The sequence below is a fragment of the Hyperoodon ampullatus genome (genome assembly GCF_949752795.1).
Source record: "Hyperoodon ampullatus genome assembly, chromosome: 3".
Classification (NCBI taxonomy): Eukaryota; Metazoa; Chordata; class Mammalia; order Artiodactyla; family Ziphiidae; genus Hyperoodon; species Hyperoodon ampullatus.
In genome coordinates, this window is record NC_136916.1 from 73,043,847 (window position 1) to 73,070,343 (window position 26,497).

General features: G+C 47.8%; 1 protein-coding gene across 2 annotated transcripts in view; it reads right to left on the reverse strand.

Annotated features, from left to right (window-relative positions):
* Window positions 1-2,480: 2,480 nt before the first annotated feature.
* The window catches only part of ALDH1A3 (aldehyde dehydrogenase 1 family member A3), a gene marked incomplete at both ends in the record, with an annotated part of 33,858 nt that continues 9,841 nt past the window's right edge, over window positions 2,481-26,497 (reverse strand). Inside the window, 10 exons of one of the 2 annotated variants that reach the window (XM_079701389.1) lie at window positions 2,481-2,553; window positions 7,893-7,967; window positions 8,745-8,902; window positions 10,295-10,459; window positions 15,076-15,260; window positions 16,831-16,933; window positions 19,405-19,518; window positions 21,077-21,205; window positions 23,533-23,594; window positions 23,922-24,051. In XM_079701389.1, the coding sequence (XP_079557515.1) occupies window positions 2,481-2,553; window positions 7,893-7,967; window positions 8,745-8,902; window positions 10,295-10,459; window positions 15,076-15,260; window positions 16,831-16,933; window positions 19,405-19,518; window positions 21,077-21,205; window positions 23,533-23,594; window positions 23,922-24,051 (1,194 nt within the window). The remainder of the gene's footprint in view (window positions 2,554-7,892; window positions 7,968-8,744; window positions 8,903-10,294; window positions 10,460-15,075; window positions 15,261-16,830; window positions 16,934-19,404; window positions 19,519-21,076; window positions 21,206-23,532; window positions 23,595-23,921; window positions 24,052-26,497) is intronic. The other variant, XM_079701390.1, reaches the window with a different exon arrangement.

Consider the following 26,497-nt stretch of genomic DNA (forward strand, 5'->3'; position numbering starts at 1 on the left):
ATGGGAGGTTTCTAAATGCATTAAAGCATATACAAGTGCATATATTAAAAGGGATCTGATCCAAGCCTCCCTTAAATTTTCTCTGAAAGGGTGGAGCTTTACCTCTACATGGCCAAAATGATATGGACTCTCAACACGAGAGGCATGGTTGAACTTGGTGGACCTAACCAAGTACAGGAATGTTCTTGATCCAGCTTCAGTGTCAGTGTATGACTTGGTGATTGAGGCTTACTGGTTTGAAGCCTTAGAAACTTTAGGTAAGTTAACCCCAGACACCGAGATCCTTGTGGAGAAAAGTGGCAAAAATGGATGCTTGTGCACACAGTTGCAGGATACAGTGTCTTCCCTAAATCCCCATGCAGTCTTCCCCGTCATTTCCCACACTCACATCTCCTCATCACTTTATGATAAAAAGGGACTCAGTCAGCTTAGATAACAGCTTCAACTTCACCAACTAAGATGCAGAGCCTCTGAGGCCAAGCTTGCTGCCTGGTCCATCCCCAAAACCAGAGAAGTGAGTTTCACACTCAAGCTAAGCGTGGGACTTGATGGATTGAGCAAATGTAATTTTGTCCTTAAGTGATTGATACCACTTTATTACAAGCCATTTTGTACCAAAGTTCTAAGAAAAAGGTCAGCCTCAGAATTAAAAGGGGTCTTATCTTTAAATGAAAAGACATAATTTTCTCAAATATCTGATTTTATTTTATAGTTGTTGCATTGTTGAACACAATCTGCAGTTAGGGTCAGAATTCCCAGGCCAGTAGATTTTTTAAACCATACCACAGGAGTAAACCTTAACAGAAGTGAAATCTAATACTATATAGATAAATACAGTATATTACAGAAGGTTAAATACATCACCTCTGTTTACTTACAACTATAAAAAGATACATTATACCAATTATAAATAATGTAGCATTTCATATTAAAGGCATTATTGTACAATGAAAGAATAAGAACCTTCTAATGTATTACTATCAAGGTTAGTGTTTATAGTTACTTGAGATAAAATCCTGAAAATTCAGTGTATGAAGTCAAATCCTGATTTAACAAGTGACTGATAGTCTAAGTGATGTGTTAACTGATTGAGAGAAGGTGAATTGCATAGTGCATATTTCCAACAAGAATGATAACCTCACTTCACCTAAGACTTTCTCTATACATACACTGGTTTTGACACTGACCTCCATTTTATTACTGCCGCCCCAATTTAATTCTCAAACATAACTTAATTCTCAAACATAAGCACCATTAGAAAAGTACTAGTTAGTAATAGTAAAAGTATCTGAATAACACAATTTCAGTTTGGTTTTGTTTTTTTAAAGCTGTATGGGAAGACTTTCAGTTTTCCAAGTTAAAATTTGGAATTGCACATCCTTTGGATACACAAAGAGGAAAAGAAAAATTCACAACCTGTTATTGCTGTGCTCAGGCCACTGTAGTAGCAGACCCAGTTCCTCCATGAAGTCCAGATGTTATTTGTTAATCAATCACTAATTAATATCAAAATAGGACTTTGAAAAACCAGGGCTGTATTATAACAGCAGTCTTTTCAGTTGTGTATGTCTTACTAAAGTGTTGATACCCCAACTGGAGAAAAGGAAAACTACATAGGCAAGTGGTAGAAATTCATAATTGGGAAAAGCAAATTATGGCTCTAATTTGTAAAATGTGGGACTTAATGATCCTAGGATTTGCTATACTGTTTTAGTGTCAGAGCACTGGGTCCTTAGCAGCGATGGTGACACTAGCGACATTTCCTGCCTAAGAAAGTGCCTTGGTTAAGGTAGACAATGACATAGCATTAGATAAGCTCTTTGGGCTGTTGATTTGGTCACATTCCAAAGGCAGTATTGGTTTTAAGCTGAGTCCCATTGTCAATGTCAAGATACAGTCCTTGAAGACCGTTCACACCCAAGGCCTTCAGGACCCTTCCATGGTACGTGCTTCCCCAAATCTCCCCACATCTGATACTCCCAACCTTGTTTTTAAATTTTTTTAAAAACTTACTGCTATTCCTTCTCACTGAATGGTAGGAGGGGCTTGTTCTGTGGGCAGGTAACCCTGAGGAATCCGCAGGTCCAGAGCCCTGTTTGCAGAACACGCAGGGATTTTATTTTTCCAAATTCTTACTGGAGTCAGAGTCAACAAAGCATTTTTAAGCTACTGCTCGATACTTCAAATACCACTTCCTGTTGACAACACCCTGAGCCTCCTCACTGTCCCCGGGATCTGGTGGAAAGTGGAAAACAGAAATGGCCACTAGTCCCATCCCCAAGCAGGACTACAATTTCACACACAACATTTTGGTCAATAAAACAGGAGTGTGAGAGGAAAATAAAAATCGTTCAAATCCAGTAGATTTAAAGTCTCCGGAAGAAAGTATCCCAGGAAGGTCAGAATGTAGGTTTCTCTTCAGCAAGTTAGATCTGTCACATTCAGCTGTCAGATGTTTGAGGAAGGAGTCTGCCTTTCCTTCAGGGGTCCTTGTCGTCGAGTTTGATGGTGACAGTTTTCACTTCTGTGTATTCAGCCAGCGCATATTCACCTCTGTGATCACAGAAAAGAGGGAGATATAACATGGGCAGGCACTTAGCCATTCTGTGTGAACCGAGTTCTAATGCTTCACAGGCTAGTACTCTGTTGGGCAGTCTGGAATCTGTGCAAAGGCCGGAATGTGAGGACTTAATAGAGTCTAAGGACTGTAAGGCCATTAGTAAGTTTAAGTACCTGGATATGTAACTGAAGGTTAAATGTCAAGTTTTGTGTGTGTGTGATGCTTCTGAGATATTCAGAAGGACTAAGGGTTTGCCTTCAAAGGATGAAGAGGATTTAAAACAAAGTGGTAAATCCCTGGGTGGAGCTGCTTGAAGAGACAGCAGAGGCAGAGGCCCGAAGCTATTGACTGGGTATGTGGCCAGAGCATCCATGATGGGCAGGGACATAGAGGACCTGGAGCTGGGGACCAGCTGTAAGAAGAGTGAGGCCAGTATGGAGCGGCGAGGGGCGCGGACGTTAGCAGAGTGGACACGAGGGAGTCCGCAGCCTTTGAGTCCGTGTTTCTAATATACATCCTTTCCTTAAGTCTTGCAGAGCCCCGCGACCCATCTCAGGCATCATGAGTCATCCTCAGGCTAGATCCCCTTCCCAGAACCGAGAGGTGGCTTTGGATCGATTTAAAAGCCTCTACAAGACTTGCTCTGCCATTATGTAAATACGAATGTGCACCTGTTTAGGAAAAGAGGTGGCTATGGAGGCTCTGTAGCTAGAAACACTCGAGACAGAATCCCATCTCATCCCTTAGACCAGAGCTTCTCAAAGTGTGGCCCCCAGACCAGCAGCACCAGCCTCACCTCAGAACTTGCTCGAAATGCAGAGACTCAGGTCCCCCAGACCTACTGTGGTAGGCAGAATAATGCCCCCCTCAAGGCGTTCACATCCTAATTCTCTGAACCTTTGAAAATATTAGGTTATATGACAAAGGGGAATTAGGGTTGTACATGGAATTAAAATTGCTAATTAGCTGACTCGTGTCAGATTTTTATCCTTCAGAACCATGAGATAATACATTAATGTTGTTTAAGCCACTAATTTTGTGGTTATTTATGGTAGCAGCAATAGAAAATTAATACACCTACTGAACCTAGGGGTGGGGCCCAGAAATCTGTGCCTTAACAGCCAGGGGATTAACAAGCCATGGGATTCTGAGGTAGCTCAAGTTGGATAACTACTGGCTTGAATCCATGCAGTTTAGGCAAGTTTTTTTGCCTTCCCTGAGCCTCAATATCATCATCTGTAAAATGGGAATACCATCGCCTCCCTATAGTTATAATGATTAGAGTTGATTCAAATAGAGCAAATTTACCTACTATGTGCTAGGTAAAAAGTAAATGGTAGAAAGTAATATTATTATTTTATTGTTAGTACGTCATTGAGTTCTTTGGTAGTGTCCTAAAACGAAGTTCAAGAATGATACATGATAATGGGTGAATTATTTTGTAATTTTTTCTAAACATAACAAAATATAAAAGCCATATACAGAATGCTAAATTCAACTTTTGCAGAGCAGAAAACTCTATTAAAAAACCCAAAGGCAAATTATAAGCTAGAAAAAAATTACATTTACAACACTGTGTGAGAAACAGAGTGCTGTTTTCCTTAATACACAAAAAGCTCTTACTAACCAATTTAGAAAAAAAACAAATGGAAAAATCAACAAAAGACATGAATAGTCAGTTTGCAGAAGAAAAATAAAGATTACCAATAAGTGTTAATAAGGTGCTCAATCCTTTACAATTAAAGGAATGCAAACCAAAAGAATGGGAGCCCATTTTTCATGTGCTGGATTACCCAATTTTGGGAATTTATTCTGAGAACAATTCCCCACAAGTGCATAAAGATTTATGCGCAAGGAAGAACATCAGCATGGTCTGCAGCAGCAAAACCCCTTGGAAATAACTCAAAAGTCCATCATAGGAGACCACCAATAAAAAGAAGGATAGGATATCCAAAACCCATTCTTAAGAGCAAAAAGTATTTTCCTCCCAAGTCATTTGAAAACAGAAAAAACATACATGTTTACATCCATTGTATGTATAGAAAATGTACAATAACCCTTAAAAATGAGCACATAGTATTGTACTGTAAAAGTTCAAAGCAGTTAATGATTTCTCAACTGCATAAAGAAAAGAAAAGCAAACCAAGTGATAAAATCATGCTGAATTAGCACATAACTAGTAAGTCCAATATGAAATCACTCCTGTAAGATTAAGTGCATGAATCACCTCATTCTTTTTATTCCTGCAGTCACTGCCCTAGTTCAAGTTCTTGTCATTCTTATTTGACCCCTTGTGGCACTTTCTAAATGGTTTCTCACCCAGTTGTGACTGCCTTGGCCCTCACTTATCCATAAGCTCAGCCTTTCTCCCATTGGACCTCACCAGAATGTTGGGGGTGTTGGCACTGCTGTTTATAGAGTTCACTGCTGTGTGCTCAGAGCCTAGCACATGCCTGGGGCATCAAAGGTGCTCAGTAAATATATGCCAGTGAACAAATGAACAAGTGAACAAAATGAATAAAATGGATGATGGGACAGTGGTTACCTCTAACAAATGGGATTGAGGGTCAGGGGAGGGAGACCTTGACTTCCCACGTGTCTCTACAGTGTGGATTTTTTTTTTGTTACTATATTGCAAAGCAAAACAAAGAAGTAACAGAAGTGTCCAGGAGGAAGAGAAATTGAAGGCTTCATCCCAAGACCTGTACAGGGAGAGATCCCAGAGGGGCCCGTGGGTGGGCGGCAGATAGCCAGCCCCACCCAGGCCGCCGGGGATGGGGAAAACCATGGAATCCACCGCATAGTGCTCCAGCATAAAAAAGGGGAACTTACTGCAACGTGAAGACATTAATTAGAGACAACTGAAAATGGAAATTGGTTTTCAAGCCAGTTTCCAGTCTCCTTGTGAATTATGTTAAAGTACTTTATCAAAAGCTTAGGGAAAATATATGCCAAGGGTCAAAAAAACAGACATCCACAAAAGTCCCAATTGTGGCTAACCAGCAGGATGACACACAGGCTGAGTGCAGCGGATACTCCCCTGCCCTGTTCTGCAGCGGGCAGGCGGTGCCACCGGGGATGGGGAGGGAGACGCAGGTGAGAAAAGCAGTGAGGGAATAGTGGGTGTGAGTCAGTTGCCTAGAAGTCAGGTGGGCCCCACACACCCTTCCTGCATCCAAGGACATCTGCTTTGGGGACTGAAGTTCTTGCTGTGGGAGGAGGCTGTGCCTGGCCTCTGTGAGGGGGGCCTTGTGGGGTTCTGGGTCCCCCAGCTGTCACAACCTGACTGGTTGAAGCAGCAGAGCAAGGAGACAAATGACCCTGCATACCCTGGCTGGCTTCAACCCAGGTGGCTCACAGAGGTGACCCCTGCTGAGCAAGTCCCTGTGGTGTGGTGGGTTTAAGAGTTCAATCCCAACTCCGTCACTTACTGGTAGTGTTACCTGGGGAAGGCACAGGACCTCTCTGGGCATCCCTGAGTTTCCTCGTCCAAAAACAGGCATAGCAGTAGTACCTACCTGTAGTAGACTGAACATGTGTGTCCCCCTGAAATTCAAATGTTGAAACCCTAATCCTTAATGTGAACAAATTAGGAGGTGAGGCCTCTAGGAGGTGATTAGGTCAAGAGGGTGAAGCCCTCATGAATGAGATTAGTGTCCTTCTAAAGGAGACCCCAGAGAACACTTTCCTCCCTTCCATTCCATGGGGACACAGAGAGAACACGGCTGCCTGTGAACCAGGAAGAGGGTCCTCAACAGACACCTGGATACTGAACCTCCAGAAATGGAGAAATAAATGTTTTTTGTTTAAGCCACCCAGTCTACTGTATTCTGTCCCAGCAGCCTGAATGGACTCAGATTATCCCAGGGACTGCTGTAAGGACGGCATGCCTTAACATGTGCAAGGCTCTCAGATAGAGGTCGGCAGAGTCCGTGCTCAGCAAATGTCAGCTGTGGCCAGTGCTATTCGTGGGCCCTAGAGGTGATGCGGGTAATCCCAGCTCAGGTCTCATGTCCCTCGTGGACAGGTGAGTGCGAAGAGGTAATGAACAGAGGTTCACAGAACACAACACAAACAAGTCATTCAGCAGAGGGATCAAGGTTTCTGTAAAGGGTCTTCATGGCCAAGAATTTACCGAGGTTCTGGAAGGGGAAACCAATTTTAGGAATTAGGGGGATACAAATGGACACACTCTACTCAGACGTTCAGATGGCTCTGGTGTATTGCCACGAGTCAGGATGAATGAGAAAGAAGGACTGAGAAGGGGGAAGGGCCCCCAATTCCCTGGAGACTGGTCAAGAGCATTTGCTCAGGGATGGAAGCCAGCTCCGTTCATTCCTTCATACATCTTAATTAAGAATCTGGAAGGGTAGCTGCTCAAAGGCCCCACTAAGGCCCAAGCCAAGGGGAAGCATTTGAGTGCTCCTACTGGAAGATGTACAAATAAGTACGAAGTGATGCATCTGTATATAAATAATACAAACTGTTTAAATAAGAGGAAGAGCTCGGAGTCCTTTGAGATGTTCCAGGAATGACCCTGTGTGTTGTCACAGATGGTTTCCCTGGGAAGATTGATCCTACAAGCTATTTGTCCACAAAGGCTAATAAAACCCCAACGACCACCAAGAAAGATGTGGGAGAGAAGGCAGCATCTGGCTGGAAACCACAGCGTGCCCACCCCCAGAACGCTCCATCCAGCTCTAGGCCTGGGCCTTTTATCTTGGGCCAGACACAGAAGACCCATCCATTAGTCTAGGTCTATGGAGCACAGCCTCCCAAAGGGCAAGACAGAAGGGCACCATGAAGACATGTGCGGTGGGTTTGACAGAGGCTTGGAGGCCCGGCATGTTGCAGTATCCCTCTGAAGAGGCACTAAGGAGGAGCCAGAGTCACCCATGGTCTGTCCCTGGGAACTTGCTAGTGGGCAGAAGGGCCACAGCCTGACCTGGGAGAGAGCCCATCCTCCCTGCTGAGGGCCAGGGTTTGAGTGAGTAATGACATCCCACGTCTGGTGGAAAGTGCACTTCCCAGCTCTGCCCTGTCCTGCAGTGAGCCTAGGTCAAGTACCTACTGAACATCTCCACATGGGATGGGTGCTGGAGAGGACACATATGCTGAGGCTGGGGGTCGGTCCTGGGGTGGCGTGAGGATGAGGGTAGGGAAGGGCAGGAAGGGGAGAGAAGATGGGGGACATGGCCCAGCCCAGGGGGAAAGCACAGCACAGGGGAGAGCTCAGTGGACTGGAGGGTGGGCCACCATTCACCATACACTGTGGACCTAGTGTATCTTTTATCGGCCCTGCTGACAGGCATGGAGTGATAGAAACACTTACAGTTCTCTGCCGTTCCCCGACATTTTAAAGCCACCAAATGGAGCCTGTGCATAGATGGCATTGTAGCAGTTGATCCTGGAGAGAGAATAAAGAGAAGCTCAGGGTCACCAGGAGAGGACCCAGCTGGACCTCAGGTGTTGCAGCTACTAGGCACTTGGTGTAGAGCGTCACCTAAAGGATGACTTTTTGTCAAGGTTTTAATCATGAAAACAGTGTTTTTGATCTCTGCCTTCTTGCTCTTACCACCAGAAACTAAAATTTGAATATTCTGAAGTATAAAGCTTCTCACTGGGGTAGGAAGGGAATGACAAAGGGAGAAAAAGGGAGAGGAAAATTATGGTGAAGGGAATAAGAATTAGCTCTGAAATGAGACAGGCCTGACCTCAAAGTTCTCCTGCTTCTTGGCCTCCAATTCATATTTATCTTCTAATATTATCTTTAAAAAGAGGATAGTGTAATCAGCAGAATTATTGGTGAAACAGGGACTTTCATCCATACTTTGCACAAGAGCATGTGCTGCTCTTAGAATTAGAATAAAAAATAAGGGGTGGCCCAACACGGTGGTCAAGAGCATGGGCATCAGAGCTGGACAGTTGGTCCTGAGCTCTGCTCTGCCACGTACTAGCTGTGTGACCCTGGGAAAGTCATGCAGTCTCTCTGTCTCTTGATTTCCTCATCTGTGAAATGGGGGTGATAACAGTACCCCTCTCAGAAGGTGGTCATGAGGATGGAGCAAAGTGCTTAGACAGTGCTTGGCGCATAATGTACGACTAAAAGCTCTCTGTTAACAGAAGGGTAAGGAAGCCAGCTGGCCGGCAGCTCAGGGGGACCGAGCACTCATGCTCTACTCACCAGACAGTTCCAGACTCTAATGCGGAAGCCAGCTTCAGTGCTTTGTCGAGGTTTTTTGTGAACACAGCTGCTGTTAGTCCGTATTCAAGGCTATTTGCTCTTTTTATCACTTCTTCGATATTTTTGAACTTCAGTATTGGCTGCACTGGTCCAAAAATCTATGATTAATTGGAAGAATGGTAGTGAGAGGTTCTGGAATGAAGCATGTATGCCCTGAGCAGGCACTTCCTTCGTTTATGCTTTTTTCAAACACCCACAGTGCTCACACGCACGAAGAGGATAACTGAAGGAGAGAGTCCAAACACCTTTTTAGCTGTGTGATGGTTGAAATCTGAAGGGAAAGACTGAATTAAACAAAAATAAAAAATAACAACCAAAATAATACATTGGGTCGAAGCTCTCTCAATGTGGTCAGGGCTTCTAGAAGCCCCAGCTTCAAGCTCTGGAGGAGCTCCTGCGTGCTGGGATGCACTGGAGACAAAACCTTGGAAGTCATTCTTGGAAAGTTATTGTGAAGGGTGTTTGCAGGCACAGACTGCAGGCCCTGATCTCTTGGTCCTGCATTTTCTATCAATGAAGATGACCTAAAATGTTTCCCTAATAACTCCCAGGGGAGGGAATGAGGCAGTGTTCCTCACCATCTACAACATAGCAAAGGAAAGGAAAGAGCTACAGGCTGAACATTTAAAGGTGATTTTGAAAGAAGCTTGTAACTGATTCAATGTTCAGCACCATAGCCCAGCAGGACAGGGTCAGCCTGCTGAACTACCTGCCCTGGTTCCCATGGAGCTTGTCATAGAGAGGTTTAAAAAGCTGAGGCTCATGCCATCAGGGTACAGTTAGTAACCCATAAAAATCTTAAGGAGAAAGTGTATAAAAGGCTCGAACCGGGAAGACTTCAGCAGTGATTCACTCTTTCTTGTGCCCCAAAAGGCCACATTCCGGGGTCCAAGCACCTGGGACTCAGGTGGGAACCAGTTCTAACTAGCTTAACAGTGGCACTGAAAGACACAGTTAGAATTACACTCTTATTGGGTGTCACCTTAATTTCCACCATTTCTAAGGATGCCCATGATGGAAAACTTCAAAGAGACTTCTAGCCAGAACACGTTTTTGGAATGAACACTTGTCATTTAAGTTCGGTCTGGGGGAACTGAAGGCAGCTTTGGGCCCTGAATCCATGGCTCGATTCCTGACAAAATGCACAGGTTGCAGTGGCCCTCCACCCTAGGCTAACCTGAGGACATGTTAGAAGACAGAAGAGGGATTGTTGTTACCCGGAGATGATGAGCAATGCATGGAACTGGGGGCTAGGACAAACTCTACACAGGGCTCAGGGGTCCCAGGAGCAGGATGGCTTCCCAAAGGACCCCTAAGGAGAGGGAAAAGGCCACAGGAAAAAGGAAAACAGTCCCTTCACAAAGATTTCTGGGATCCCTGGGCCCTGGAGAAGACTCCAGTTTGAAAGGCCCAGCCCCCTTCCCCACCCCCCTGGGCCCCAGCTCAGCACAGGGCCCCACGGGACATGGTTTTTCCTGCAGCCCCAGTACCTCCTCTTTGGCGATCCGCATGGTGTCGGTAACTTCTGAGAAGACAGTGGGTTTGATGAAGAGCCCCCTATCTTCCATGGCCGAGCCCCCATATTCCAGCTTGGCTCCCTCCTTCTTTCCACTCTCAATCAGATCGAGGATTTTGTTGAACTGCTTCTGGTCAATCTGTAAAACAGTGAGAGGTAAGCCCGGCTTCCTTCTGGGAGGTGACTACCAACTTATGTGTCCAACGGCCTCCTATGTGATCATTGTCCTACCCATCATGTTTTGGCCAAGAAAAAATTCATGGACCAGATGTTCCCTGTACGCAAATATTCCTCCGATGCACAAATCGGGGCTCTTTGGAGCAGGGGAGAGATGGGCTTTTCTCATCCTCTCCAGGTGTAGGTTTATTCATACGTCTGACCCCCTCCATGCTGTTAAGCAAATCCGTGGGTGAAACAAGATCTGAAGTAGTCACATTCTTTGTTCTAACTCTTGCATCCTGCTAAGGTTGCCAGATTTAGCAAATAAAACCACAGAATGCCCAATTAAATTTGAATTCCTAAAAAGCAATGAATGATTTTTAAAGTATAAGCATATCCCAAACAATATTTGGGAAACACTTACGCTAAAAACGTATTCACTGTTTACTTGAACTGGGTGCCATGTATTCTAACTTGCCACCCTGTACCCTGCTCCTAGGGCACCAACAGTTATTGGAATTCTCCATCCACAGTGCAGAGAAGTGAGAAGTAAAGCTGACCACCTTCCTCATCACTCCTGGACACAGAGTAGAGGCTCAAGGTGAGGTAGAGGGGCTGCTCCTGGTTGATGGGGAGCCAGCTCATCAGAAGGGCTCCATCTTCTGTCACCTTGTTTAGGGGTCTCCTGGGCTGGGGTGTACCCTGTACCACCAGCTTAACACCCAGCTTGTGGATGCTGTATTTGACCGGCTGGCAAAGGGGACCTCTCTGGGAGACTCAAGGGAGGAAGTGCTCTTCCCACCCAAAATGGTCCCTCTTCCCGAATCCATGGGAACCATGTTCTTGACCCTGACCCTGTTGCAAATCCCCTCCCTCTGGCTGGGAGAGACAGAGCTTTGTTAGATAGGTTTGCTGTAGCTGTGACTTTCAGATAAAAAAGTGATTTAATTTAAGCAAATTTGAATAAAAAAATAAGCAACCCAATGGTGCATTTGGATGACTGTCTGTCCCTGAGGAGTAGGCTGGCTTTCTTGGAAGGGGTGGGCACAAACCATGTAAGCCCCTTGACCAGTCATCTTATGAAACGTGGATCCAGTGTTAAAACACCAAGTTGGATCCATTCCTCACACTTTGTACCAGGATAGATTCCAGGTAGATCAAAGACTTAATCAATGAAAGATGAAGTCATAAAAAGTTTTCAAATTCTCTCATGTGGGAGAATGCCTCCATAAGTTTGGAGTGCTGATGACCTTTCTATGGCTTGAAATCCAGAAGCCAAAAGAAAAGATTAATAAATTTGAGTACATAAAAAAAAGAAGGCAAAAACAGCATAAGCAAAGTCAAAGGGCAAAACAACAAACTGGAAAAAATCGACAAGTCATATCATAGAAATAGTGCTAATCTCTCTAGTATGTAAAGAATTCTTAGAAGTGACAAAAAATGATCAGCAGTACAAGAGAAAAATATGCAAAGCACATGCACAGTTGATAGAAAAGGAAATATAAATGGCCTTTAAACATGATAAAATGTTCTACCTTACTCATTATAAGAGATATATGTACATTAAAAACAAATGAGATATCGTTTTTAACTATCAGATGGGCAAAACTCCATACATAGTCTGTTAGTAAGGCTGGAGAAACAGGCAAGCTCATACAAGGTTGGTAGGAACGTAAGTTGGTTCATCCTTTTGGAAGGTAATTTGGCAATGCTTGTAGAAATCATAAATGTGCTCTCACTCAGCAGTCCCACTTGGGCAATCCGTCCTGTGGATTTCCTTGCGTATGTGTGGAATGACATACTCTGTGGCACCGTGCGTGACCGCACACACCCACATACTCATCAGTACGTGTTACTTGAATTCTGTTGGATTCATACAGTGGAAGTCTATATACATATAAAAAAGAACAAGGCAGGTTCCCATGGTTTGGTATGGTATGGAAAGCTCTTCAAGTTTCTTGTTAGGGGGCAAAAATCAAGGTGCAAAACAGTACTGTGTATAGATATTTTGAGTAAAAACAAGGGAAACCAGAATTCATATTACATTCTTGTACACATACTCAATTTTGCTTGTATATACAGAAATTCTGGAGAATTTTCTTCTAAGAACTAAGAACACAGGATACCCATGGACAGAAGGGTAAAAACCATGCCTATGAATGAATGGAAGGAAGCTTTTTCACTACTGACCTTTATACGTCTTTTGGATTTTGACCATGTGCATGTACTGCCCCCCAAAAAGTAACTCAAACTGCAGCAGATCTCATAATATCTCAAGGTTCCCTCAACTTCTCTCTGGGAAGTCTTAACCAAGTCTTGGGTTAAAAGTGCCAGGATTGCTCTCTCCTCCTTCTTGGAGACCAAGAGGCTTGTGGGGCTTCATCAAACTACAGACCCTCAGCGGCCGCTGACCATGTTCTGCCTCCAAGACCGTCTGTCCTGAAGCCAGAGGAGGGCCCCATGGAAACTCTACCGTCCAGACTCAACTCTTCCTGGCAAGTCCGTGTGAATGTGTTGTTTAAATCTAATAATCCTCCATGAACGTCAGCTGGTGCCTCACAGTGCGAGAGAAGAACCTGCTGGGAAGTGAAGGCTGCGCCAGGGCACAGCACCAAAGACGGAGAAATAGGGCCCCGCGGACGGCCAAGGCTGTGAGTGGCTCTGCCGGAGAGGAGAGGACAGAGAGGATGCAGGACCCCGCCCCCCACCAGGTGGCCTGCGTGAGTCTGTGCATATCTTTGCTCAGTTGCCAAACAAACCTGAATAATTTTGGAGTGTTCTGGCTGCCTGCAGTGGACACCTATCTGGTCAGCTAGCTGTTTTACAGGCATGAGACAGACAGAACTATTTAGACAGCTGTAAATCCTCTTGGAGTAAAGCCTTATTAACGTAGATGAAAAAGCACTTTGGCAGGAAAAAAAGCCAACAACATCCTAAAATAATATGCTGAGGTTAGATGGCTTAAGTGAGTTTTCAAAAGGACTTTCAGCAGCAGCATCAAAAGCACTGATGAAATCAACACCACTGTGCTGTCTTGGAAGAGATTTCTATATCTGGCTTCAGAAGTCAAGCCTGAAGCCTTGGAAAGAGACTTATGAATAATGATGGGGTAAAAGGGATTCCTTAGAATGGGATCAGCTCACATATTTCCCACGGATTCTGGGTTAGCTTTACAATCACAGCAGATTTGATAATGACTTGTGGCCATGTCTGTATTCATACCTGAAATCCAACCAAGGCTGATGGACAACTTTGTGTCACTGGATGCTGGGTTTGGGGTTGAGGCCTGACAGGATGCAGAGTGTTGGCCACAAGTGGAGATGTTTCTCTCCACCAGGGTCACGTGGCACCAGAGCCACAGAGCATGTGGGATGGGGCAAGGCAGGGGTGGGCATGGTAGCCAGAAACACACCTTTTCCACATGGTCCTTCCCTATCCCCAGCCAAGATGGTTTAAGCAAGACCTAACTGATGTGGCTTGAAGTCATGCACAGACATTTGCTGCCACTTAGATCAGGGAGCCTGCCATTTAATGCCTCCCCCCGCTTAAAAATAGAAACTTATTAAGTGCCTTGAAATTTTCATAATATTCATCAATTACTCTATTTTCCAGATGAGGAAACTGAGGTTTGGAAGGAGCTTGTGGCTTTCACAAAATCACAGAGCCAAACTTGCCCTCAGATCCACGGCTTCCCGTGGAAACACATGGTGCCAATGCAGTGGGTAAGTAGCCAGCTCCCGGGACAGACACAAATTGGGTGAGTCCTGACATGTGATTTGAAATTTCCTGGCTGGAGCAGGACTTTGGCTACAAGCAAAGTAGGCTGCTGTTGAACTCCATTTTAATAATGCATGGGATGGTCAGGCTGCCCTCTTTTAAATATTTATCCATCTGCCGCACTGCATACTTAGTAAGAAAGTGATACAGGACCTGCCCTCTTAAAGAGGTTATTAAACCTCGTGGTTATGATCATTTTCATCCTGTCGTTAGCTTCAAAAACGAGGTCTCCAGAGACGTGTTCCTACTGCCTGGAGATGTATCCCCATCCTCCGAGCCCTTTCCAGTGGGATTCTTTGGTTTCTGATGGTCACTTTGTCCTATAATGCACATGGGCTCAAGGGCCTCCGGGCTGACGCCTCTGGCTCCAGCTGCTGCCTCCGCCTGTACTCTGCTGCCTTTCAGCCAGGGTTACAACTCGCTTCTGCAGAGAGGCCAGCCAGGCAAGACAGCCTCTGCCTGAGGCTCTCTCCTGGGGACCCTGGTGGTTGAGAGAAGTGTTGGTCCTTTGGCTGGAGGGTGCAGTCACGTGGACTTATGAACCGGGAATGCCTCCCTTCTATCAAGGCCTGGAGCTCAGCATTATCTGCTGCAAAGAGCAGAGCTCTGTGTGTCCACCCCCATTTCATAACACTACCAAGACCTGATGGGATTGAACTGTTGATCAGCGTCTGAAAAAAAGCCTCAAGTGGCTGGGCAAGTGGGTAAGGGAGTCCCCTGGAGTCACAGAGCACCAGAGCTGTACAGGGCCAGGGCCAGAGGCCTGCCTGGTTCAGTCCCCAGACATGCACCTAAAGATCTGACACGTCAGTAGGTTACCTGGGGCCCCTGTTCGGTCCTGACGTCGAAGGGGTCTCCAATGGGCCGTTTCTTGGCGAACTCCACGCTCCGCCTGACAAACTCGTCATAGACCTGCTCCTCTACGAACACCCTGGAGGCGGCCGTGCAGCACTGGCCTTGGTTGAAGAACACTCCCTGATGGGCGCACTCCACTGCCAAGTCCACTGGAGAGAGGGGGCGGCGAGGGAAGAGGAAGCGATTAAGTTGTTAAGGCCGGACTGGCAACAGCTGCAACTCTAATTGCCCACATGAGAAAACAAGCCCCAGGATGGCTACGTTTCAGAAATTAATTCTGCTCAGCACTTCCCAAAAAGAGAGGATGGGAAAGGGGATTTTTCGATCCATGGAGTTTGGGGTTAAATAGGTCCCCTGACTGCAGGACTTAGTGTCTTTACTGCACTAATGAGCACAGAGACTTGTCACATCCTCACCTCACTTGCCCATGACCTCACTTGCTCACATGACCCTTATCAAACCAACCCTCAGATAGGAGTCCTGTGTTTTAGCTGTAGTTTTCCTCATTGGGAGGGAAAGACGGTGAGCTGAGGTGCAGAAGGGGCACCCAGATTTGGAGGCACAAGAATGCAAAACAGGAGTCTGGCTCTTTGGAACTCCAAATGTGGGTCACAGTGGGGCAATACCCAGAACTGTTCCATGTGGCTCCAGAGACCACTAGCAACACTGATGATGCTTCCATTAGGGAGCACCACACCAGGCAAAAAATGAGCAGTCCACCTTCACACCCAGCCTCCCTTTCTTTCCTTGGGGCTTGTTTCCTCACCCAGTCCTCTCTCCCATTGAAAGCCAGCTTCAAGGAGTAGAACTGAAACCAGTTACTTACACCTTGGCGAGAAATTGTACTGGGGTCATTTTTCTCAGGGATATTTGCAATTCCAAACTTATTTGAGTGTGGAGTGGAAGGTTTTGTACTCCATGAAAGGAATTCCTGGCACCAGTGGGCAGGTGGGGGAGGCTGTTCTTTAAGGCAAAGGTGTTTTAGTGTACTTGGGAAGTCACATCAAAAATCTGGCAGCGGACCATGTCAGCAGGTCAGTGAATGTCTGATGTGGCCTTTCCTTCCCTCTTCTGGACATGACAACCAAGAAGAGTGCCTATTTTAATATTATGTCATGAGACACAAACTGCCCCCAAGCTGCTGGGCAGGGTGGCTTTCCCAGGGAAGAGGTAGTGAAGGGAGAGACAGCACCCAGGCCAGCAGGATATCTTTAAGGGTCACCTGCCACTGGCCTCTGTTTTGTCAGATCTGAGACAAAGAAGGAAGAAACATCTCAAGTCTTCGAGAGCCTGAAAGCATCATAGGAAGTACCGACTTGGAGGGTAGAATGATGAATGCTTGTGGGGGGAGCACGTGCCCTGCTCCTCCTCCTCTTGGCCTTCCCCCTCTCCCCTGACACAGGGGGCTCTGGAGAAGAACCCCAGCCCGCTTGTCATGGCCCTAGCTCTGCAAGGACAGGGAAGGCAAACTCATGAAAGGCAGAAACAGGCGGCCTCTCTGGCTACCACATGAAACATGTCCTCCTCCAACGCAGCTGTAAAGCTGGCGTTTGGATCTCCATCTGCCTATTATTTATGGAGGGATAACCCGAGGTGGAGAAACATCCCCATGATGTGTGTGCTTGTCTTTCTCAATTGGTTCTGATTTGGGCAAGGAAGTGGGGAGAGATTTACGGGTCCCATAAAGCCCCAGCAATGCCCGGAAGGGGAGAGACTCACGGTCGGCATCAGCACACACGATGCAGGGGTTTTTCCCACCAAGCTCCAGTGTCACCCTCTTCAGGTTGCTATGGGAGGCGGCTTCTTTAACCAGCTTTCCAACCTTCAGGATAAAAACCAGACCACATTAAGCCTCGGACACAGCTGGATGTGGCCCACACATTCTGGACAAGCCTGGAGGCATGAGTGTGGCATGGCCTGGGCCGCGGCCTCCCTACCCAGGCACCCTGGGCCTTGATGCTGTCCTCTCACTCCCCTGGCCTCTCCCAGCATTTCCTCTCGGATCAGACCTTGACACGGCTGGAATCCCGGATCTGAGTTGCTCCACATACTGGGGTGGACGGGGAGCCTTCGAAGGCTCAGTGACTTGCCCACGGCCACACAGCTGGCTAGTGGTAGAGCTGGCTGTCACCTGTCCTGGTGCCTGTCCCTCCCGGCAGCAGGCTGGTCCAGCTCAAGGGACCAAGGGGAGGTGGGTCTGTGTGGTCCTTTGGTATAATCTGAGGGAACCTCTGAGAATTAGGGAAATAGGGGAGTTAACCTTTAGGATGGGAAACACACCCTAAGACTGAGGGCCCCCAGTGGGTAGGGAGAGAATTGCTTCCCTATGAAGTAATGGAAGGACCACTCACCAAACTGCGACGTCCAACCTCCCGTGTGTACCTACCATCCCCTGCACCGCTAGAGGTGGTCTTGGCCCAGCACACAGCAGTGACTTGTCTTGGGCTGGGTACCACCAACTGCTGAGTTGGAAGACTCTCAGAGACCACTGTGCACACAGGGGCCTAGCGCCGGAGAGCCAGCAGGAGGCAGAGCTAGGCTCTTTCAGGGCTGAGGCTATTTCCTCAAAACTAAGGTGAGAGTGCATTTGTTTATAAAGGTTCTTTTTTTTTTTTTTTTTTTTGATGTGGACCATTTTTAAAGTCTTTATTGAATTTGTTACAATATTGCTTCTGTTTTATGTTTTGGTTTTTTGGCTGCGAGGCACTTGGGATCTTAGCTCCCCGACCAGGGATCAAACCCACCCCCCCTGTAGTGGAAGCACGTCTTAACCCCTGGACCACCAGGGAAGTCCCCGAGAGTGCATTTTAAAACTCCGCCAGCTCCTGGATGATGGCCTGAAGGAGGTGTGGATGGCCTGATCCAGGTGATAAGGACTGTCTCCAGGGAGAGTACCCGAAGCAAACCAGCCTGCTGTGGGCCGGCGATCTCTTGTGAGGCTGAGGCACAGCTGGGGGCCTCAGTGGGAAGCACCCCTCTTAGGGAGATGTCTGTCAGTTGAGCAATCCCTGGGGTCACAGAAGCCACCTTCTTGTGCAGGAGGCTGGCTGCCTGGTGAGAGCCCCACCCGGCTGGACCCATGGGTAGCCCTGCTCACCTAGAGAGAGAAGCTGGGCAGGGGCAGGGGCGAGGACACTTCTGCTGTTGGGTGAGAAAACTGAGAAGACATAGGAGCTGTTGTGGGGCAGGACCCTCTCTGCCCCTCCGTCCTCCTCAGTCCCCTGTCTTCCAGCTATTGTCCAGCAGCCATAGGAGTGGGTCTTGGGCCCCCGGCTGGACTAAACTAGGAGGGAGATGGGAGCACTAATTGCCTGGGAAATTTTATCCATTTATTTTTTTAAGTACAGAAGAAGTACTTTCTCATTAGAAATAATTCTCACAAATAGATGTGTGTAAATTAAAGGGGAAAGTTTTTATCTTCCCTCACTCTGTTAATGCCCCAGGACCTGCCCCAGAGGAGGCCACAGTTAAGAATTTTTGGGGGAGTCCTTCCAGGTAATTTCTATTTCTCTACACACACCCTTTTACTAATGGTATATACATATATATATAGTATATACTTTCCTACAGTTTATTTTATTTTATTATTATTATTATTTTTTTGCAGTACGCGGACCTCTCACTGTTGTGGCCTCTCCCGTTGTGGAGCACAGGCTCCGGACGCGCAGGCTCAGCGGCCATGGCTCACGGTCCCAGCCGCTCCGCGGCATGTGGGATCTTCCCGGACTGGGGCACGAACCCGTGTTCCCTGCATCGGCAGGCGGACTCTCAACCACTGCGCCACCAGGGAAGCCCTACAGTTTACTATTTTCTTATGCTTCAGCAATAGATCATGGACAGCTTTCCTTACTGTAATGGCTGTAAAACATCATATAGGATGGATACAATATACAGGGAAGTATGTCCTTGAATGCTCATGAGAATAGTAGCTGCTTCAAAATGGAATTTCTGAAACAAAGGTTTACACTTTCAAATGTACGATCAGTACTACAATATTGCCAATCACCTTAGGCTTATTTTTTAACCTTGATTATGCTGTTTATCCTATGGATATTTCAATTTTTATTTTATCTTATCTATGAATATTTTCTTCTGAGGCTTCTGAGTAAATAAATTAGATATCTATTTAGTTTGGAAACTGGACCAGTAGCTTTTTTTTTTAACTGATTGTTTAAAAAATGTACTATTTTTTTAGTACAAATATGTACTAAAATGGGGTCATCATAGTTTAGCCTCTAAACGGAGAATTCTCAGCGACAGCCACTGTCCCCCATAGTCAGCGAGGAGGGTTACCTCTGTGGACCCAGTGAAGGCTATCTTGTTGATCTGAGGGTGAGAAGAAATTGCTGCTCCCACCGTGGGCCCAAATCCTGGCACGATGTTCACCACGCCCGGAGGGAATCCCACCTGGGAGGAAATTGAGATGGTGTTCAGAAGAGGAGGTTGGGTGAGGTCCCTGAGCAGAGCAGCACCCTCACCTGGAAGCTTGGGCCCGGCTCCTATCGCCACCCCAGGACCAGACCCAGTCAGCCAGTGTGCGGGTGGGGCCAGGGCGAGGCACACACCCTCTTTCTGGGCGGCCCTGCCTATCCCAAAGGGCTTCTGAGCGAAACGGCAGTGGCCGTTTCATAGCAGAGCACCATTCTGTGTGTGTGTGTGTGTGTGTGTGTGTCTGCATGGGTCTGTATCTGTGTGTGTCTATGCTGTGTCTATATGGATCTGTCTCTGTGTGTCTGTGTGTGTGTGTTTGTCTGTGTGTTGGGGGAGAAGGGACACCTTGGTCACTGTCCCCAACTCGGAGGTACCTGCAAAATACCCTTCCTGGGCTTCAGCTTTCATTTTTAAAATCTGCCCCATTAATGTTCCAAATGGCAATATGGTCTCACTCCCTCAGAATCCCTGCTGTTGAACCTGGGTCACGCCGAGAGCCGGCACATCCTGAAGGTAGGGAGCGACTTTCTTTCACATTCATGCTTGCTGCTCCTCATATGCTGGGTCCTCTTTATTAACCAAGAGCACCACAAATGAACTGGTGGGGGATGCTGAACCACTGGGGCATGCTGAACCCCTGGGGGATGCCAGTGTCTTCATTAAAACACATTATTTTAGTAAGGCAAGATTTTACAACATCGTGCTCGAGTCTTTAGTTTTCCTAAACACTTTTTTAAACAGTTGTGACTTTAGAATCTGTAAGTCTCATTACTATGATGTCATCAGGTCCTACATCACGCGTCAAAGGAAAGTGGGAAATTGGTCAATTATTGGCTCTGCAGCCTTACATCTAAGTCATAAAGGTCTTGCTTTCCGGTCGTATTAGCCCAGCTGAGAAGTGGAATGAATGGATCTTACTTCCTATCCCTCTTTTCTTCCTGTTTCTTTTTAAAACTCTTTGCAACATACGAGTTGGGGACAAAACGACTGAAACACATTGCCAGGTGTGTCTGGAAGGAGGTGTCCCTTTGGGCTGTTCATTTCCCTACGCGGTGGCTGCCACGGAGAGGACGGTCACCCGAGAGCAGAGCATTGATGAGGAGGCTCGGGGCTCAGCAGTAGCCCCTCCAGGGGGAGCTGGCGAGATCACCCACCCACGAGAAGAATGGACCATTTCGTACACCACACGTGCACCAAAGAACCTGCCTCCCAAGTAACCCTCCTGTAAATTATCTAGACAAAATACTTGGTCATAAACCATGAGTTTGAGCTCATAATAAGAGTAAAGTATTCTCATTAGGATCAGCGGGAGGAACGGAGTCTCTTCTAGCTCAGTGACCGCAAGCAGGAGAGGGAACGAGCAGCTGCCAAGTGAAACCCAGGAGGCATTCCCTTCCCACTCGGCCAGGAGCCGGATGGAGCTGGCACGCACAGCACAGCTCCATGGGGCAGACTTATCTTGTGACGGTGGCCTGGTTCCTGGGAGTGGCAATGTAATTGAGGATACAGAATATTTTCTCTTTGGATGTCTTACCTCTTTGATCAAAGAGCCAAGATAGAGGGTGGTGAGGGGAGTCTGCTCTGCTGGCTTCACGACCACGGTGTTCCCACAGCAGAGAGCAGGTGCCAGCTTCCACACCAGCATCAGCAGAGGGAAGTTCCACTGCAGCAGAACACAGAGTGGTTGGGGGGCCCAGATCCACTACTACACTGTCCTGGAGGCCCTGCGATGCCTCCATGGAGCACTTGCTTTGCATGGTTTAGATTTGGGGTATAGGAGGTAACGTAGGAGTATGCGATGATCAGAACTGCATTCCTGCCTGGCGCCTTCTAAACTGCATTCTGGGAGATGCTAATAGGTGGTCACTGCAAAGAGGATTCTGCTATAGGTATACTACCTTCTCCTCTTGGAGGTTTACAATGCCATCAGCATGTTAACATCTCCGAAAAGTCCCACAGAAACGAGCCCCGCCTCTCCTAAACGCAAATGCCACAGGATCTCTTTCTCTCCTTACAGAACACATACTAACCCCCACCGAATGGGTGTTTGGTGAAATACACCTTGGGAAATGCTTTCTTGTCATCCTTTCACCCCAGAGGCAGGGATAGCGAAATTGCTGTGACATCAGGCCTGACAAGCACTCTCGCCCACTGAGTGTCCACTGTGTGCCAGGTGCGGTTCCAAAATCTGAACTCATTTGATCCCCACACACCTGCGTGGGCCAGTCATATTACCGCTCCTGTTGACAGAAGAGGGAACTGAGGCACGGAGGAACTATGCCTCATACGAAGGCCAGGATTCATGGCCAGGCTTGTTTCCTCCACTACACTGCTGCCTAAGTAACAGCTTTGATGAGACGAGATGAAACCGAGCATCTCCAAGAGCACAGTTAGCTTGATTCTAGCCGTGCCTCACCTCCGACCCCCCAAACAGTCCGTTTGGCTCCTTATACTCCAATGATGTCCCCCCTGCAGGGCTGACCAATGGCTAGCTGGATTTCTCCTCCCAGCTCTGTCTGGAATTCCTACCACTAGACAACAAATATGACATCCCGGGGGCTTCCCTGGTGGCACAGTGGTTGGGAGTCCGCCTGCCGATGCAGGGGACACGGGTTCGTGCCCCGGTCCGGGAAGATCCCACATGCCACGGAGCGGCTGGGCCCGTGAGCCGTGGCCGCTGAGCCTGCACCTCCGGAGCCTGTGCTCCGTGGCGGGAGAGGCCACAGCAGTGAGAGGCCCGCGTACCACACACACACACAAAATATATATATATATAAACATCCCATTTCCCAGGGGCCTGTGTGGTTGGTTAATGACAGCAGGTGTTGTCTTAGGGTTCCCCCAATAGTGATCGGGGTCCCCTCTTCTTCTGGATCCCCACTCCTTAGCACATAAATGCCATCAGTTCTCCTCACCTACAAGCAAAACTGCACCTTCTCCTGGCCTCTGCCTCTTCTAGCAGCTCCCTTCTCTCTCACTGCAGCTTCTGGAAGGGCCATCCCCACGTGCCCAGCTCCCTTTCCATTAGCCTCAACTCCCCCGATGCCTCTCTTGGGGAGCACATCTAACAGCTGTGTTTCTGTCTTTTTGAATTCCTACGTAGGAGATGACCCCACTGACTACAGTCTCTTTCTGGAAATGTATTACATCCCTGGGAGGCCCCTGACCCTGGCTGCTCAGACTTCTCCATGGGATTCCCTGGTGGTCTGTGGGATTGGCCCCAGGCCCTCTTCTTTTCTCACTCTACACCCATCTTTAGGTGGTCCCTCCCAAATTGATGGGCAAGAGCACATTTGGCCTGACCATTTCCCGGCTCTCAAAACTGGTTGCTGAAGGACACGTCTGCCTGGCCCCTGCAGAGCCCTTCTCCAACCCTCTTCACACTGCCGCCCGCCTCCCCAGCTGGTGCAGTTGCCTGGTGTTTCCTCCAATAGATGGCAGCATCATAGCATCCCCAGCACCTGCCAGACTCTCCAAGGCCCAGTGAATAAAGTCCTGGGCCCTGGGAAGCAAGGCATACTGGATGCTGAGCCAGCACCACCTGCTGGCTGCTCCTCCTCTTCCTTACTTTGTCTCCACCTAAGCTCTGACCTCACCAGCTATCTTTACTGCCCTCCAAGTAGTCCAGACACTTCCACACCCTCACTCAGGCCATTCCTACTGCTCAGAAACCCCTTTTTCCTGTTGAACAACTCTCTTATCCTCAAGGCCCAGCTGAGAGACCACTGCCCGAGGGGAGCTGGCCATCCCTGACCCCTTTGGTTTGAATCCATGTGTCTTCTGTTGCACTCCTGGAATCAACGCCTTGAGAGCAGGCATGGGGTCTGATCCATCTTGATGACCCTCAAGCACCAAGCTCCATGCCACAGAGCAAACGCTGAATTAATACAAGTGCAATCGAATCAAAACCCACTAGAAATTGGTTCCAAAGGCCACAGGGGAATGGGGTGGGATCTATACAGATCTATCTAGAGAAGTTGCCATACTTACAGGAGTGATGGCCCCACACACACCTATGGGCTCGTGCCTGGTGAAACACACAACGTTGTCATCTGGAAAAGAGATTAAACAGAGAAGAACATGCTCGCATGAAACTAGGTTAAGGATCTTAAGGAGTAAAAAGACAAGAAAGAAACCCAGAAGCCCACCAAGTGTCAGCTCTAAGTCCTACCTGTTCCACAATGAAGCGATTTTTAACTCAATTTCAAAAGTAAAATTCCTTAGAGCAAGGATTGACACAGTGCCATTTCCTTTTTGGGTGTGGGAAGGATGCTCTGGGGAAAAGACCTGGGGGTGCTCTGAAGAGGCTAGCTAGAGGAGTGAGAAGACAGAACCCCTAAGAGACCCCGGACGAGGCTGAGAGTCCTGAGTTGGCTCACCTGTGGGGATGGTCCTGCCCTGTATTTTGTCTGCCCACCCTGCAAAGTATCGAAGGGTTTTGATACAGCCCTCCAGGTCGATGAAAAAGGCGTGAAGGAACGGCTTCCCTGTGTCCATCGTTTCCAGGGTCTGCAATAATAAGACAACATATTTTTAAGACACAGTTTTCCTTTTAACCGTCAGGTTGTTAAAGACAGGGCAGGGAGAGAGAGCAGAGTCCTAGAACGTTGCTCTCAAGTACCTCACAGCCATGGGACTCATCAGAAAGCAAGATACCTCATTTAAAGTAAGACCTGTCCCAGGCTGTCAAGGACTGCTTTTCTTTCAAAACACCTCAGCCTGGAGGGTGGGCCAGAGCACAGGCATGGGTCCCCACGAAGGACAGCGGGTACAAGGCTGGTTTGGAGCCTCGCTGGGAAGGAATACGCCTCAGCGTTGGTCTTCTGTCATCTGTCTGGAGTGCTGTTGCCCCAGCAGTGGGACCTGGACACATGGGTTTGTGCACTCCGGGGAGCTCTCAGAAGGTTCAAGGACTTGGGGGGTGGTGGCTGGGGAGGGGCTGGCTCCTCTAACAAAAGAGAAAGGGGGACGCAGGTTCCTTCTTCTTGGCCCTGCTGACCAGCACAGCTGTGGAAAGAGTGACGGGGCCCAGAGGGGTCGTGCCACCAGCACAAAGACGCACTCCGAGCTCCTCCCGCACTGGGCTGCCAGCCGGATGCGCTGCGTGGTGGGAAGGGAGCAGACTGGCCTTTGGTGGTGAGGGGCGACTCCTCAGGCGAGCGCACAGCCACTCAATGGCAGGGATTCTTTTCTGTTTCCAGCCGGGCTGAAGAGAACCCCTTTGTCCCTCAGACAAGCGGCCCCAGTTGAGCCCTCCCGTCATCCATGGCTGCAGGAAGTGGCCACCCTGACACATAGCCCAGGGCAGGATTCTCATTTTAGAGTCACTGGGCTGAGAGAATGATTTACAAAGGAAGAGAGGCCCCTCCGTGTGCACTCGCATATGCCTCATTTCCGAGATGGATGGCTCTGCTCCCACTTCAAGGTGCAGACACAGGGGCTAACAGAGCCCAGGAACTCAACTGTGTTATCCAGAGGGTAGGCGGCATGGCTGGCACTGAATTTGGGGCGTCTGACTTTCAGTAAGGGCAGTGACTGCTTTTTAGGCCGCTGCCCCTGGACATTTGCATCTGGAAAGGATGTAGGATGGCCGCATGAATGGCTGGGGCTACTCTATATTTGCTTCAGGAATGAACCAAGAATTCTCTGAACAGGAGGCAACCACTTTCCTAGCTGAGTGGCCTTGGCAAGTCCCTGAATCTCTCCCTACCTCAGTTTCCTCATCTGTAAAACAACAACAATAACAGTAATGGCACCTACCTCATAGGACTAGTGTGCAGGTTAGAGGAGTCCTATACATAAAGCGCTAACAGCACTGTCTACCCATAGTAACAGCCACATCCACTGTTCAAATGATGATAATAACAGCTCTGACTATTGTCATCATTTTCCCTTTTAGGGCCAGACAGGTGCTCCACAATCCTCAGCTGGGGACAGCAAGGAGACAGGGCTGTGTGTTGCTAGAGATGACAGGGCTGGTCTGGGTCTCGGGTGTGTCTCACCCCTGGTAGATGCTGCTCAGGGACCAAGTCAGGACAACGTGACAGCCAGTACACTGTACCTTTGGCTCCTATTGATTTACATTCTAAGTCGGAACTTGCATTTTCCCAGGGGAAACCCAACAATTGCAAACAATGCCAAAATTCTCCAGGGCCCAGCTGCTCCATACAGCATCCGCACGTCTGTCAGTGGAACGGGGAGTTTACTCTTGGCCCTTTTCTGGGATGGGAGAGAAAGGCAGGAGACTGGGACAGAGCTTTGTGGGGACGTGCGAGGCCTGGAGCCACTGCCCACATCCAGCCCTGGCTTACCCTCTCTGGCTGGATAAACTAGGACAGATTACCTAAACTCTCTGGGCCTCAGCGTTCTCCAAATAGGATAATAAATACTACAGGTCAAATGCCCACAATAAGCCTGGTACATGATGAGCATTCAACAAGCATTGACTGTTTTTTATTATTAACTTAGTCACGTTTGCTTACTGGAATGACAACAGGAATTTGCCAGGTTGGTGTTATGGAATCTGTCCAAGCAAAACTGGGTCACAACAGGTTTAGAAAGGAAGTTCTTTAAAAAAATAAAAATCAAAAAAGATTCGCAGGTGAGTACACAGGCCTGAATCTGAGAGATCAAGTGTTAGCAACTCATTGGGACTTTTACACAATTATTGTGTCTGGACCATGTGGGAACCACAGCTGCTTCTAAGTTTATTTCTTTTAACATTTTAGGAGAAAAATATGCCTTTTGAAAAATTAACACATGGTAACCCTCAGATACTAAAGAATGAAGGAAAAGTGCTGTGGGACATGCCTCAGATGCCCCAGCGCCAAGGCTTAAATGAGGGGCTCAGAAGTGGGGATCTGCTTGAGAAGAGAGCAAACAGGGACAGCCCCTATTTCGAGGCTCCCAAGATGAGCGCCCGAAGTGCCAGAGTCTGAGTCCAGGTGCTTTAGTG